General features: G+C 34.7%; 1 protein-coding gene across 3 annotated transcripts in view; it reads right to left on the reverse strand.

The window, feature by feature from the left end:
- Positions 1-616: 616 nt before the first annotated feature.
- PEX3 (peroxisomal biogenesis factor 3) overlaps positions 617-16,805 on the reverse strand; it is a 46,789-nt gene continuing 30,600 nt past the window's right edge. For all 3 annotated transcript variants that reach the window (XM_027850747.1, XM_027850746.1, XM_027850748.1), the window contains exons 9-12: positions 15,648-15,718; positions 5,943-6,065; positions 2,711-2,807; positions 617-1,503 (exon numbers count right to left, since the gene is read on the reverse strand). In XM_027850747.1, the coding sequence (XP_027706548.1) occupies positions 1,420-1,503; positions 2,711-2,807; positions 5,943-6,065; positions 15,648-15,718 (375 nt within the window). In that variant the 3' untranslated portion in view covers positions 617-1,419. The remainder of the gene's footprint in view (positions 1,504-2,710; positions 2,808-5,942; positions 6,066-15,647; positions 15,719-16,805) is intronic.

The raw sequence follows: 16,805 nt of genomic DNA on the forward strand, positions 1-16,805 counted from the left end.
ATAGAACTGTAGACAGGTATGCACAATTCATTATTTGAAAAGTCTGTTCCCTGAGCAATAGCTAATAATAGCGAGCATTTATACAAGGTGTTCCAAAAATGTTGGTCAAGTTTTAAGCTATTAAAGCTTATTAATTTAATGGCTATTTAAATTATTAAAGCTTAAAACCACACTAAGACTTTTGGAAGATGCTGTATAACATTTAAAAGTTTGTAAAGCATTATACATGTTATCTCATTTATCCTCTCAACAAACTTGTGAGATAAGTTCTATTATCACCTCCATTTTATAGATGAGGAAACAGGACAAGACAAGTTAAGTGATTTTGCCCAAGAGCTTGCATAGTTATTGAGTATCTGAAGTGGTATTTGAACTCAGGTCTTTCTGATTCAAAATCCAGTAATCTGTCCTATTTTGTCACCTAGTTAGGAACAGGTATTAATCAATTTGCCAGTCAAAAGGAAGCTAAATTGAGCTTAAAAAAACCTAGCCCCCACAAACAATTTTGTTCTAGTATGAATAATATGAATAAACAGATTAGGAATGGAAAAGATTAACTCAAAACAAATCACATTTTACATTAAAATACTTTATTGCAATACAGACATTCACTGGATTCAAAAATCAATACAAAGTAAATTAATAAGAATATTTACAAACAAGTTCACAACAATTGTGTAATAACAAGAGCTGTTAGTAAACAGCATCAATACAACTTTAACCTCTAATTCAATATAATTTTCTAAGGCTTGATAGACACAGAATACCTAACATTTTGGTCAGGCATATCTGATAAATAGCTAAAATTCACTGATTTTCATATAAAGGAGAGAAGTCCTCTGCCAGTGCATTTTTTGAGGATAAGTAGTTGACCTTTTTTGAATGGTAACTTGGGAAAAAAGGCTGACCCATTCCTTTTTATTATAGCCTGCACAACTTTTTTTTTTAATTAAATAGCAAAATTTCTAGACTCCACTATTACCCAAGCCCATCACTTATTTCCCAAACAGATATTCCTTGGTATTAACATTAAAGTATACTGTATTTCACATATTATAAAAATAACTAAACTAGTTGTTTAGTAGATTTGATACTAATAGCCATGGTATACTCAACTCTTAATAAGAGCAATTTTAAAAGGATATTAATGCTGAAAGGATACAAATATGCTATTTCCACTGTGTGTACATTAAGCACACAGAAATGTCAACAACTGGTGCAGTTGGATGATTTTTTTTCAAATGAACACTTTTAACAGGCCAAATATTCTATTATATTATGAAATAATATTTTGATTAACAATTTTAATGGGAATTGCAGTAACAAATCATTGCACCATAAATACTTGATCTGTATGCAGTGTGTGTATGTGTTTTCCACTCAAGTGGACTTCATTGGGATTTATCTTGAGGAAGAGAATTACTTCTCCAGTTGCTGAGGGGTACTAAAAGCTTCATACACATTAGCAGCAAAGTCTTTCACTTGTTCCATCATCAATAGGTCCTAATAGAGATGACAACGCAGGGTTAAAATCTTACTCAATTTATATAAAGCACCAACAATTCTTAATGAAAACAAACCCAAAAAATTTAAATGAACTTTCAGTAAACTGATTTTAAAGTGACATCATGGGGTTTTGAGCTGTCTGTAAAATTTGACTTCTTAAAATATTTGAAATGATTTGAGAGCAATTTTTTAAAAAATTTAATTGCTGACACAAAGAAATGCCAGTTCTCCCTTATTTTAATGTATCTGCAATTTTTATATTGGTTTTTCCTTGTCCCTTTTTGCATCATAATAGGATAAAATACATTACTATCTTGTGATTTTTCCCTATCTCTTTGATCTTAGATTAGCTGCTATAATTCATAAGGCTTAATTTTTTAGTAAATGAGTAAAGTTTTCTGAGTTAAAAACCTCACAAAAAATTATCCCATATTAACAAAGATTATAAGTTATAATACTAAAGCCCTGATTTTATTTCCAGTAATTTATAATAACCCTTTTCAGAAATGATTTGGTATACTAACTGATAGAAATCATAGCTGAAAAAAATATATAGTATATATTAACACTCTAGAAATTACTGGGTTACTTTGGATCTGGATTTCTTAAGCTTTTTTTTTTTTGATTTGGTCATAGACTCCTTTTCAGAATGTATTTAAGTGCATAAAATAATATACATAGGTCATAAAGGAAACCAACTATATTGAAATACTATTAACAAAAAGCTAAAAAGAAAATCCATTAAGTTTTAGATCTAAGGTTGAGAAGCCTGCTTTAGAGGAATTTAATCTAGGCAGTTAGGATTTCCCTTAAAAATGAACACTAATATTAATTTTGTTAGATCATGGGTGCTATAAGTAAAGCCCTCTGAAAACAGTAAAAGTTACATATAAATGTAAATTATTATTGATCTCTCCCAATGCTAATATGAATTCCATTGACCATTATGGTACACCTAATCCAATTTGTATTCCAACGGGCATGTCCTACAGAAACACCATGAGACTCACTCCCAAATTTCACAAATTAGCCAGAATAATATGTACTGACTCAAAAGCAGCAGCCTACCCCTCAACTGTGTTTTATAGCTTTCAAAAACATATTATACTATAAGAAATACAATTTAGATACATGAATTCAGTAGTAACATCCCCAACTTACTGTACACTCTTATTTCACGGTGCCAAGAAAATGTGCTTCTTACCTGAACAAAGTGACTAGGGGTCTCACTGCAAACCGAATGGATCTGTCCATTTATTATTGGAATTATCTTAGCTAATGGTAGGCTGACGCTGGAGAGACTGTGGAAAACCACAAGGAGAATTATTTGGTGCGGTCGTCTTCCAAGACAGGAAAAAACAGAGTACAATGTTCTCATCAAAAACACTGTGCTAGGTGCTGGGGATATAAAAAAGTTATGATAGGTCCATTACCTTCAAGAAATTCCAAATGTCACTGGAGAAAAGACATGGACATAAAAGAATGAACAATGACACAAGGCAGCATACACTAAGTTTCCAATGATGAGTCAATAGACAATAGTTATTAAGAGCCTGCTCTGGGCAGGTGCTGAGGACATAAGGACAAAGAATGGCACAAACTCTGAGTGCAAAGGAGTTTATATGCTAATGGGAGTGATAAGTGCATACAAAAATACACTGTGCAGTTTTAATATAACCTACAACAAATACGGACCAAGTAATTAAATACAAAGTTGTTTGGGAAGCAGGGCACCAGCAGTTGGGGCCATCAGGAAAGGCTTCATGAGAAAGATGGTGCCTGAGCTTCATCTTAACAGAGAGAGGTGAAGGGAGTTCATTTTAGGCATAAGATACAGCTAGTGCGAAGGCCAGGAGACAGGAGAGAGAGGGTCATGTGAGAGGAATAGAGAGAAGGTTGGTTTGGCCAGATTCCAGAGTGCAAAAGGAAGACGAAATGTTCATTGAAACTGCAACAAGTCAAGAAAGGCTCTGTAGTGGAGGTCTTGAGCTATGTATTCAAAGGAGAATGTGATTTAAATAAGCAGAAAGGAAGAAGGAAGACTTTTCAAGGAAAGAGATGGGCTTGAGTCAAGAATATTTGCATATGGCATTGAACAGTTTGGCTGAAACAAAATATGGGTCTGAATAGGGGAGTAGTATCTGATAAATGGAAGAGGGAGTTGGTAGGAGGTTTCAGTACACATAAATATGCCTTGACGATCAGTTCATAGAATATATAATATACTTTATATATAGTTCATTTCTTATCTGAATTTTCATAAATATGGTCAATTTACATTTACGCAACAAACTCCCATAATGAAAAGGTGTCATTATGTTGGATTTTGGATTTTCTGAAATTATAAATAGCAGCAGAATTTTATTCTTATATTAATTTAAAAAACTTTTCTAATGCTACTTCTGATAATGATATGTATACGATATTTCTCTGATAGTATTTATTCCTCTCTAAATCAATATTTATTTAGTGTCCATTATGGTACAGGTTGTTATTCTAGGCATTGTGGAGAACATAGAAGTGTAAGACATAGTTCTTTACCTTAAAGAAGAATATAACAATGGCAAAAAACAAAATAATCTTTCTGGCAAGAAAAGATTACAATTAGATGATCTGTAGGCAAATGAATGATATAGTTAAGCTCATTTAATATGTATTTGTTGTGCCTATGATGTGTAAGGTATTGTATTGTGTGAGACCTCCAGAATATAAAGATGTAAAACAACACAATCCTTGCCCTCAATGACTTTACAATCTAATGGAGACATAAGTTATGCACGTATAGTAAGTACGAGGCAAAATATGATAAGGGCAAAGAATAGATCTATGCAAAATGCCTTAAGAAATTTTCAGGAAAGAACATTGGGTTGGGAGTGTGAGGACCTGAGTCTGAATCCCAGCTCTGCTTACTCACTACTTTTATGCACCTGGAGTTATGCGTCTTTATTTAACCTCTCTGTACTTCAACTTCCTCATTTACCAAATGAGGGGGGTGGACTAGATGATAGTTATAAAACTTATAATCCAGAATCCTGTGATCTAAGATCTTGACCTTAAGACAATCATTAACTTGTCAAAATGGGTTTATAATCTCACTACCTCCTTTACCTTCCTATTGTCTTGTAAGATCAAAGAACTTTTAAGTTGGAAGGAATCTTATAAATCTTCCAGCTCAGCCTCTTACCCAACTCAGAAATCCTAATGGTTACAAATTATGTTATGAATCTGGTTACAAGGAAAATACCTACAGTCAATGGTTTGCTATTTAGATACTAGAGTAAAATCATATTAATTAGAACTCCACTAAGTGGGAAATTGTGATTTGACAGGCCAATCTTGGTGTTTAGTTTTATGTTAAATAAAGAAAAGGTTCGTTAAGTAAAGTATGCAAATAAAATTTTGGGGGAAATAGTTAAAGTACTTAAGTTGTTTTGAAATAGCTTTAGCAGTATTTCAAAAGCAATATTTTTACGACAAAATAATTACCAGGTTAATTACAGAATCACTCAACAGCAGAGTAGGAAGGGACTTGAGTGGCAATCATGTGGTCATTCATTAAAATATCTCTATAAGGAACTCTACTAGTCCACCTTTTATTAACCTAGTTACAGTTACATATGCACTTTTTTTTAAAAACAAAAACAAAACAGCTTTTCTTTTAAAATCTCCAATAATTCAGAAAGCTTTTCTTACATTTAATTGTTAACTGGTGAGATTTTTTAAAAAAGACTATTCTTTAAGTTATACAAACACTAAATCAATGGTATTTACAGTAGTTTTTATAGCATAGTACACAATAAAAAGAATAAGTACACTATTATAGATTTAAAATGCTGGTGTTGAGAATTTTAGAAAGAAATTCTAAATTTCTTTTAGTTAATGTTCATTAGTGTCTAATGTGTACAAAATTCTATCTAAGGCAATATGTGGTTAGTAGAGAGCAAATTACTTGTTTTTGATTAATTTAAAAGCTAAAAAAAGAAAGAAAAACTATTACTTATCCTGGATAGTATAGATATAAAATATTTTTAGGATACCTTTAGCATTAGAGGGAGAATTCAAACCCAAGTCCTTTGGCTTCAGAGTCAGTGCTCTTTCCACTAACCCATACTGCTTCCCATAGAGATCACTGGAAGGTAGCTTATAAAAGATAGCTTTACTTCCTAACTACCTATTATATTACAGAAAAGCTTCTTTGGGGGAAATACTAATATTATCTTTAATCTATATAGAATCTTCTGCAAAGGAACTCTAGTCTTTGGCTTAGCAGATTTCATTTCAACTGAAGGAATACTTTAATTTTATATACTAAGGTATTTAGTATGTCTTTAAAGTACCTTAAGATGGAATAAAACTTTTCGATAATAATTTTTTTAGTGTTCAAAGCACTTACCTTATTGTGATTATTCAACACTTTTTTTTCATAATGATCTTACCTATTTATAGAGTCACTGTGATTCAGATCTTGTTCAGTAGGTCTAAAAAACTCAGCCATATTGTCCAGAAGTCGACTAAAACCTCTGTTTAAGCAGGTGTTCAAAACAGTACTAAAGTCGGGACTGCGTAAGATTAAAAAAAAAGGTTAATATTTATTTACATTATATAGAAGGAATTTTTAAAAACTTTCTCAAATATGATCATAATCAACAGCTAGCAGTATCAATTTCAAATTTATAATGACTTCTGTTAAACCCCTGCGTATTAGTACCCATAGAAATCACTGTTATTTTAATAAATGTAATTTGATTAAATTGTTTTTTATGCATCAGGCACAGAAAAAAGACTTACACATCTTTCCTTATATTATTCACTGATTTATAGAATTTAGTTTGACATCACAGTATCAGTGTTGTTTACCTCAGGAAATTCTCCTGGTCTATTAGATTCATTGTTAGATTATGGGTGAATAAAGATGTTTATATTACACAGACTACAACTAATAATAGTACTCAAGTTTGAAGAAAAACTAATAAAATAGGATATCATGAATGGTAAAAGATGCCTACTTACACTGCTTTTATTTTTGGTGTCTCTACTTAAAAGAGGGAGATAATATGGTGAAACTAGAAAGGCTTCAAAAAGTAGAGCAATTAAAGAAATAATAACTAAGACCTAGGGACAATGGTTAAGGATGGGTTTATCCAGTCTAGAGGATAAGTGGTAGTTAACTGTTTCTGTCAGTGACATTACCGTTCAACTAATCTCTCATGTTTGGAAGCTCAGTGTTATATTTGACTATTCTTTCTCTAACCTCTCTTTCATATCCAATCAGTTACCAAGTCATTTAATCTACCTCTGCTTTCATAATCTCTCTAAACTATAGCCTTCTTTATATACTCCAACTTCCACCCTAATAAAGGTCCCTATTACTACTCATCTGGACAGCCACCCAAAAGATCATCCTGCCTTCACTTGCTCATCTATCCAGTCTGTCCTTCATATCACAACAAAACCCAACTTTTTTACACAAAGATTTAGTAATTTTTTTTCTGCTCTGAATTCTCCAGTGTCTCTTTATTGCCAACTGAATAAAGTTCATACTCTTTCACCACCCAAAATTCAAAGCTTCTGTCTTATAATCCCCCTTTACTCCATGTACTCTTTTCTGTAACTAAACTATTTTCCATGTGTGCCCTATACTTTCTCACCTCCATACTTCTGTGTGCATTGTTTCTCTTGTCTAGGATGATATGAGATCTTTCTCTACTGCCAATAAGGTGGTGAAGTATTGGAAGAACTGAACCAGATAACCTATATGGCATAGTGGATGCTTGACTAAGTGTCTAGAAGACTTAGGTTTGGATTCTACTTCAGATACTCACTAGCTATATAACCTTGAGCAAATTATTTAAGCTTCTTCAATTTTAGTTTCTTTCTATGTACAAATAGGGATAACAGTACCTACTGCACTTATCTCATGAAGTTTCTAGGCAGAAAAAATGAGCTATTAGATAAAATGAGCTATTAGATAAAATGAGCTATTAGTCAGACATGCAACTGCACAGGCTGCATATGGCCCACAACACTCCTGAAAGAAGCCTAAACTAGATTAAGATGTAATTGGGAAATATTTAACAAGACAAATAAATATACAACAGAATATAGGTAATGTTGATATGTGGTTTTCTAAGTCACCATGAGGCCCCCAGGCATCCTTACATGTGGTTTAGTGGCCCTGTTTCCATTTGAGTTTGACACTGCTGCCCTAAGGCACTATATATAGATGTCACTAAGTATAATAATTATTACTTTGATAAATATGGAAATATTTCTGATAAATGAAACCAGGAGATAAAAGGAAGTTGTGATTATGTGGGGGGAGAGCTCATAGGTTGCCAGACTACTCAGAATCCTCATATTTATCTATTATGAATGTTTTTCTTACAGAAGAGTCAGAAGATGCTGGATACGACATATTGCTGCTACTGCATAAACTGTTCTCTTGGTTCTACTCACTTCATTCTGCATCAGTTCATATTGTCTTCCCAGATTTTTTTAAAATCATCTCCTTTCACAATTTCTTACACACATAGTTTTGAATCATAACCATATACCATAATTTGTTCAGTCATTCCTCAATTGATGTGAATTCTCTCAGTTTCCAATTCTTTGCTACCACAAAAAGAGTTGCCATAAATATTTTTGTACATACAGATCCTTTTCCTCCTTCGACCTCTCTGGGATATAGACCTAGTAGTGATATTTCTGGTTCAAAAGGTATGCATAGTTCAATAGCTTTTTAAGCATAATTCTGAATGGTTGGACCAGTTCACAACTTCACAAACAGTGCTTAGAGAACCTGTTTCCCACCATCCCTCTAACATCTGTCATTTTCCGTCTTTTTGCCAACCTACCCAATCCGATGAGTATGAGGTAGAACCTCAGAGTTGATTTAATATGCATTTCTCTAATTATTAGTGATTTAGAACATTGGCTATTGATAGCTTGATTTCATCTTCTGAAAACTGCCTAGGCATAACCTTTGACCATCTATCAACTGGGGAATAGCTCTCTTCTTAAAAATTTCAATTAGGTCCCTATAGATCTTAGAAATGAGACATTTGTCAGAGAAACTTGCTGCAAATCATTTTTTCCAACTTCCTGCTTCTCTTCTAATTTTAGCTGCATTGGTTTGGTCTGAGCAAACCTTTTTTTAATTTCATGTAATCCAAACTTTCCATTTTACTGCTGTATACTACTCTATCTCTTATTTGGTCATGAACTCGTCTCCAGAGATCTCACTGGTAACTTTTTCCATGTTCCTCTAATTTGCTTACAATGTTACCTTTATGTCCAAGACGTGTACTCATTTGGAGCTTATCTTGGTGTAAGATGTTGATTTACAACTAGTTTCTGCCAGGCTGTTTTACAGTTTTCTCAATAATTTTTTGTCAAATACTAAGTTCTTGGGCCAATAAGCTGGGATACTTAGATTTATCAAATATTAGGGTATGGTAATGACTTGTTTCTGCATAGTGTGAACCTAATCTTTTCCACTGACCAATCTGTCATTTCTTATCTAGTACCAAGTTATTTTTGACAGTTACAGTTTTGTTGTATACTTTGAAATTAGGTACTAATAGGCCACCTTTTTACCCTTCCAAAAAACTGATTTCCCTGATATTCTTGACATTTTATTCCTTCAGATAAATTTTGTTTCTATTTTTGCTAGTTCTATAAAGTAGTCCTTGGTAGTTTGGCATGGCACTGAATAAATAAAATAATTTAGGCAGTATTGTCATTTCTATTATATTGGCTCACTCACCCACAAATAATATACTTCCAATTATATATATCTGCCTTTATGTAGAGTGTTTTGTAATTATGTTCATAAAGTTTCTATGTGTGTCTTGGCAGGTACACCTCCAAGTATTTTATATTGTCTATAGTTATATTTTAAATAGAACTTCTCTATCTCCTCCTGCTAGATTTTATTGGTAATATACAGAAATGTGGAAGATTTCTGCAGATTTCATTTATATCCCGCAACTTTGCTGAAGTTGTTGTTTCAGTTAGTTATTTAGTTGACTCTCTAGGTCATATCATCTATATCATATCAGCTATAAAAAGTGCTAGTTTTGCTTCCTCTTTCTTATGCTTAGTCCTTTTATTTCTTTTTCTTATTGCTACAGCTAGCATTTCTAGTACATTATTGAATAGTAAATGGTAATGGACATCGTTGCTTCACTCCTGATCATACTGTAAAAGTTTCTAGATTGTTCCCATTATAGATAATGCTGTCTATTGATTTTAAATACTACTTATTTTAAGGAAAACTCCATTTATTCCTATGCTTTCTTATGTTTTTAACAAGAATGAGTGTTTTATTTTGTCAAAAGCTTTTTATTTTTTGCCTCATTGAAATAATTATGATTGTTGTGGGTTTGTTATTAATATGGGCAATTATGATTACAGTTTTCCTAATATTGAACTAGCCTCACATTCTTAGTATAAATCTAGCCTATTATAGTATATAAACTCTGAGACATACTGCTATAATCTCTTTGGTAGTATTTTATTTAAAATTGTTGCAACAATGTTCATTAGGGAAATTGGTCTAAAGCAGGGGTGGGGACTTGTGTGTGTGCATGTGTGTGGTTTGTCGTCTGTTCTAGAAGATCATGACATCAAGGAGATGATGACATGACTTGCAATGCAGCCTTGAGGCCACATGTGGCCTTCTAGATCCTTGGGTGTGGCCTTTTAACTGAGTCCAAGTTGTACAGAACAAATCCTCTTATTCAGGGGTTTTGTTCTGTGAAGTTTGGATTCAGTCAAAGGGCTGCACTTCATTTAAATTTTTTTTTTTTTTGCTAGGCAATGGAGTTAAGTGACTTGCCCAGGGTCACACAGCTAGTAAGTGTCAAGTATCTGAGGCTGGATTTGAACTCAGGTCCTCCTAACTCCAGGACCAGTGCTCTATCCACTGTGCTACCAAGCTGCCCCAAAGGGCTGCACTTGAGGACCTAGAGGGCCACAAGTTCCCCATCCCGGTCTAAAATTTTCTTTCTCCATTTTGATTCCCTGGTTTAGGTATCAAGACAATATTTATATTATAGAATTTGGTAGGACTTTAGTTATTTTTAAAACAGTTTAAATAGTATTATAACTAACTGTTCTTTAACTTTCATTTTAAATGTTCATCATCAATGTGTTGAAAGAGGACAAGCTTATAACTCTGGGTGACTTTAATGAAAAAGTAGGTAGGGACTACCAGATATGGCAGGGAGTCCTTGGGAGGAATGGAGATGAAAACAGCAACAGCAGCGGTCACTTAGTACTGAAGACCTGTGTATCTTATGACCTTCTCATCAAACACTGTCTTCTGTTTACCTAAACACAATGAAACTTTGTGAATGCACCCTTGCAGCAAACACTGGCATTTAATAGGCCATGTCACTGTAAGGAGAACAGACAGGCAGGATTTAATAGCGACAAAGGTGATGTGTGCTAGAGTGCAGGACTGATTACAGACTTATCCTCTCAAGCTAAATATCCGCATTCAACAAAAGCTGTGGCCCCCAAGACAAGATTGCCCCAAGGCCCCTACCATGTGACTTAATGTCAACAGCTTAGAGTGCCTGCTACCTTGGAGGGAAAGCTAAGCCATCAATGATTGGCAACAATGGAACAGAAAAGGAGTGGGCAACTTTCAGAGCTTTGATGTACAGCACCGCATGTACTCATCTGGGCCAGAACACTCACAAACATTAAGGCTGTTTGATGAAAATGATAGGGAAATTCGATAGCTGCTAAATAAAAAATGAAAACTCCACAGGGTTTACCAGCAGGATAGTTCATCTGTCTCTAAGAAAGTAGAATTTAACTCCATCAAAAGTCAAGTTGCAAATGAAGCTCAGAGAGATGCAGGATTCTTGGTTCAATAAAAAGGCAGATGAAATTCAGTTTTACACTCATAGTAACAATCCAAAATGCTTTTATGATGCCCTGAAGGGTATTTATGGACCAAAGACCTATGGTACATCTCAACTACTCATTGCTGATGGAGCCACATTGACTAGTGATAAGGATAAGATCCTGGAGAGATAGGCTAAACAGTTCTATAGTGTTCTGGACAGATTGTTATCTATCAATGCAGAGGCCACTAGACTGTTTAGTTAAGTTGAAATCAATAACTCTCTAGACAAATTTCCAACTGAAGAAGAGATTTTGAATACCATGAGGCTTGTCTCTGTGGCAAAGTGCCTGGTGCTGATTCTATTCCAGCTGAGATTTACAAGGTGGGGGTCCACTGCTAATACAAAAGCTGACTGAAATCTTCCTGGTTACATGGCAAGAGGAGGTTATCTTCCAGGAGATAAAGGATGCCTCCATTGTCCATCTCTATAAAGGTAAAGGAAATATATTGTCTTGTGAAAATCACAAGGGGGTCTCTTGGTCACTGCTGGCAAGACTCTTGCCAGAATCTTCCTTTATAGGAGGACTTCACCTGGATCCTTCACCTGGAAGATGGTGTCAGCATGGCTTCAAAAAGAGTTGAGGAATGGAGATGCTTGACAATTCCACAAGAAATGTCAGGGGCACACATGTACAAAAATATTTATAACAAGAAAATTGAAGGATGCCCATCAATTGGGGAATGGCTGAACAAGTTGTGGTATATGAATGAAAGGGAATACTTATTGTGCTATAAGAAATGATGAGCAGGTGGCCTTCAGAAAAACCTGGAAAGACTTATATGAGCTGATGCTGAGTGAAATGAGTAGAACCAGGAGAACATTGTACACAGTAACAGCCACAGTGTATGATGACTAACTTTGATAGACTTAGCTCTTCTCAGCAATGCAAAGACCTTAGACAACTCCAAAACACTCATGATGGAAAATGCTATCCACATCCAGAGAAAGAAATAAGGAGTCTGAATGCATATGAAAGCATACTATTTGCTCTCCTTTTCTTTTGTTGTTTTGTTTTATTGTTTCATTCTCATGGTTCCTCCATCAGTTCTAATTCTTTTTTACATCATGACTAAAGGGAAAATATGTTTAATATGAATGTATATGTAGAGCCTATAACAGATTGTATGCTGTGTTGGGGAGGGGGGAGAAAAGGGAGGGGGAGAAAATTTAAAACAAACTCTTATGGAAGTGAATGTTGAAAACTAAAAATAAATAAATTATTTAAAAAAAAAAGAATTAAAGGTATGGGACACATAATAAACCTAGTCCATAAATAAATGAGAGGCAAGAACAGGAGGTGACATTTGGAGATTGTATCTCCTTCCTTCTTAGCTGTAAAATAATAAATCTGCATCCATTATTTAAAAAAAAAAGAAATGTCAGGGGCAGAACAGAGGTTTGTTTTTCTTTCTTCTTTTTTTTTACATTTAATTTTAATTTTATTTTTTCTCAATTACATGTAAACACAAATTTTTAACATTTGTCTTTTTAAATTTTGAGTTTCAATTTTTCTCCTTCCCTCCTTGAGAAGGCAATTTGATATTGATATACATGTGCAGGGTAACATATACTATCTCCCCATGTAATAATGTAAATAGTTTAACCTTGTTTAGTTCCTTATGATTCCTCATTCATGCTTACCTTTTTTTATACTTCTCTTGTGTGGTGTTTGAATGTCATAATTTTTTCTCAGCTCTGGTCTTGTCATCAAGAAGGTTTCAAAGTCTGTTATTTCATTAAAGATCCAGTTTTCCCCCAATGGGATTATACTCAGTTTTTCTGGGTTGTTTATTCTTGGTTGTAAGCCTAAATCCTTTGCCTTTTGGAATATCATATTCCAAGCTCTCAGATCCTTCATAGTGGTGGCTACTAAATCTTATGTGATTTTGACTGTGGTTCTTGGTACTTAAATTCTTTCTGGCTGCTTGTAGTATTTTCTCCTTAACCTAGGAGCTCCGAATTTCGGCTATAATATTACTGAGTTTTCATTTTGGGGTGGTGACCAGTGGATTCTTTTAATTTCTACCTTGCCCTCTGGTTCTAAGATATCTGGACAGTTTTCTTTTATGATTTCCAAAAATATAATATCTATACTTTTTCATTCATTTCTTTCAGTTAGTCCAGTGTTTCTTAAATTATCTCTTCTTAATCTATTTTCCAGGTCAGTTGTTTTCCCTATGAGATAGTTCACATTTCCCCCATATTTTTTGGACTTTTGACTTTGTTTTGTTGGTTCTTCATATCTCATGGACTCATTAGCTTCAGTTTGGCCAATTCTGATTTTCAAGGAGACAGGAGGGTTTTGTACCTCTTCTGCCAAGCTGTTAATTTTCTTTTCATATCTTTCTTCCATAGCTCTCATTTCTTTTCCCATTTTTTCCTCTACCACTCTCATTTGGTTCTTAAAAATTGGGTCTTTTAAAAATAATTTTTGCACTTAAACAAAAACTCTTTAACTCTTCTAGGAATTTTTGTTGGAGTCTAATCTGCATTTTTTTTTTCTATGAGACTTTGCTTGCATAAATTTTCAAGTCATTATCTTCTTCTATGTTTGTGTATTAAGGTTCCCTGTTACCACAGTAACTTTATAGCTAGGTTCTTTTTTTTTTGGCTCATCCTTCCAGCCTACTTCTTGATTTTGGACTTTATGTTAGTGCTAAGCTCTGCATACTTCTGTGGGGAGCGGGGACATGTCTGGCTGAGCTTCTGTCCTTTAACTTCTGCTGCTTTCATGGCTCAGTCTGGAAGCCTATAAGTTTTGAGTGTTCCCAAACTGGTGACATAGGGAGAGGTTTGTTCACTGCCCTCCTGACCTAAGTTCTGTAGGTTCCTGACACACATTTGAGTCTGCTGGCTTCAGGGTGGTTGGGTTTCAGTAGATTGTTGCTGGACTCAGTCACTGTTAGCCCCCTGGTAGGTCCGGCAGGTTCAGAGTGACTGAACTGTTGGCTCCCCTTTGGCCTGGTACTCCTAACTGGTTATTCTACTATATAGGCTTATGTGCTGGGATAAAGATTAGTCACCAATATAAAGTCACTAGTCACCAAGATAAGGACTGAGTCACCAATCTGCTTCTGGGCTCAGAGCCACACAGTTATATTTCTAGAGCCAGTTCCCTTCCCAGTAGACAGTTGGGACCCAAGCTCATTTGCAAGTGTTCCCTTCTGCCCTTGATCTACGAACCTGAACTGGGTAATGAGCCACTGAATTCAGGGATCTCAAAACTTTCTGCCTAGTGTTTCCTGCCTTGGTGCTGACTTGATCGTTTTTCTGCATCTAGGCACTGGAATGCTTCTTGCTGTTGCTGTAGTGCTCCTGGCTAGCCTGTCATTCCAGTTTCTGCAGACCTCCCTCTTTGTCTTCTTAAGCTGCCCTGAGATGGAAAAATGACTCACTGTGACTTTTTACTAGCTTTTCCAATCAGAATTTGACCAATGTATTTTCTAGGTCATCATGGAGGAGCTGTATTGGGGGAGCTAGGCAAAAATGCTTACTTCAATAACTTAACTCTGCTTCCCTCTCCAGGTATCTCTTCATTTTAGATGTTTAACGTATCTACATTCCTATTTTCAAAGACGACCTTTGTGAGTGTGAATTACCAGGTACAATCTGCCAAGATGCACTACTGCCAAAACTAAAGATCTCAAGTTCACCAGACTCTGAGATTATGCATAAGAAAAGGAAAACAACCCCCCAAAAAATGTCCTTGAGACATATCATCTGGTAACCACAAGATGTAAAAGACATAGAAGAAGAGCACAAGCATGTTGGGTGGATACTCTGTGGAGACTATGCAAATGGACAAGAATCTCACAGGACAAGAAGATGGGTTGTGATTTGCACTGATGGAAAAAAAGCCCGAAATGTCCACTGAAATATCAAAGTTACTAGAGAATACAAATAGGTTTAAATGATAAATGATTTAGGTGGAAGAAAAATTTTCAGATACTAAGAATAATTAAGTATAAAACAAATTGGTTAATTATGTCATAGCATCTCTATGCCTGAAAACATTTAAGAATACATCTATCTCCAATGTTTAAGTGATATTATGTCTGGAGTTAGTAGACAGAGTAGTTATATATTTTTATAATTCTGGGATTCTATGATTCAATCTTGGAAATCAAGTTGAAAATCCAATTTTAATTTATGCCATTTTTGGAACATTAAAATACACAAAAAATTCAAATACGTATTTTTTAATATGCAGGCTACACATACCTTTCCAACATATCTCTTGTTTCATTAAGTAGTTTAATGGTAGTAATATCTCCTGCTGTGAGACCACAAGCCTAAAAAATAAACAGGCCATATTTTAGGTTTTAAGAAGTTAGTACAGTTATAATGGAAGCTAATCAAATTTAAGAATTCAGAATTTTTCAAACCATCAAAACAATGCTTAATGTTTAAAGAAAAACATCATTTACACACACACACTCTTGTTTAATGTATGTATATTTATAAATCATACCTAAAGGGTACACAAGTATAGCTTTAAATCTGGCTCACACCTTACAGATCTCCAATTTATTCCTTATACAAAATGGTTATACAAAGAGACTTCATGACCCTCTAATTACGAAAGTATCTTCATGTAGCCTAGCAGCTTAGCTTAATCAACATGATGCACTAGACCTTTTCAGTAGGTAATTTTGTCATCACCTACATTTTTGAACATAATAATCTATGAGACAGATGTATAGTGATAAAATCCAGAATTTGACCATCACATGGATGGATTAATCACCCTGGCAGACCTTTCTACACAATATAAACTTTGCAGCCACATTTTTTTTTCTTTTTATTAATCCTTAAAAGGGCAGCAAGAAGTAGAGGATAGAAAAGTAGGCTCAAAACAAGGAAAATCTGAGTTCAAGTTGTGCCTCTGACACATAATGGCAGTGTGATCCTGGTCAAGTCAATTAACTTCTCAGAGCTCTAGGCAACTCTCTAATATTCTAAGTCAAAAAGAAAGAGCTGATCTGAATTGATAGGAGGTGTTTTCTCACTTAGGAGTTACCTAAACCAAGGAAATCACAGTTAAAGGTCCTATCCCTACTCATCTTGCAAAACATAGACTCTGCAGTACAGGAATATAACAACAAATTATCAGGTAAACCTATGAGTGCAGGAATCAAAGTCTGACAACCTCACAACATTTACACTAGGAAATTTACACAAGAATAGGCTGAATGGGTGGTAAGATTTTCCCTATTACTCAGGAATTAAATCTGGTGCCTTACCAGTTGGAAGTATACTTTACTTTATATCCACCCATGTGTTCCACCAGTCCTTGAGGAAAGTTTTAGGGAGAGGTATGCTTTATGGGTACATGACTGGGAATGAATGGTTGAAGCAGCAGGGCCCCTCCTAGGGCTA

Source organism: Vombatus ursinus, unplaced genomic scaffold (genome assembly GCF_900497805.2).
Source record: "Vombatus ursinus unplaced genomic scaffold, bare-nosed wombat genome assembly UNPS02009132.1, whole genome shotgun sequence".
In the NCBI taxonomy this organism is placed as follows: Eukaryota; Metazoa; Chordata; class Mammalia; order Diprotodontia; family Vombatidae; genus Vombatus; species Vombatus ursinus.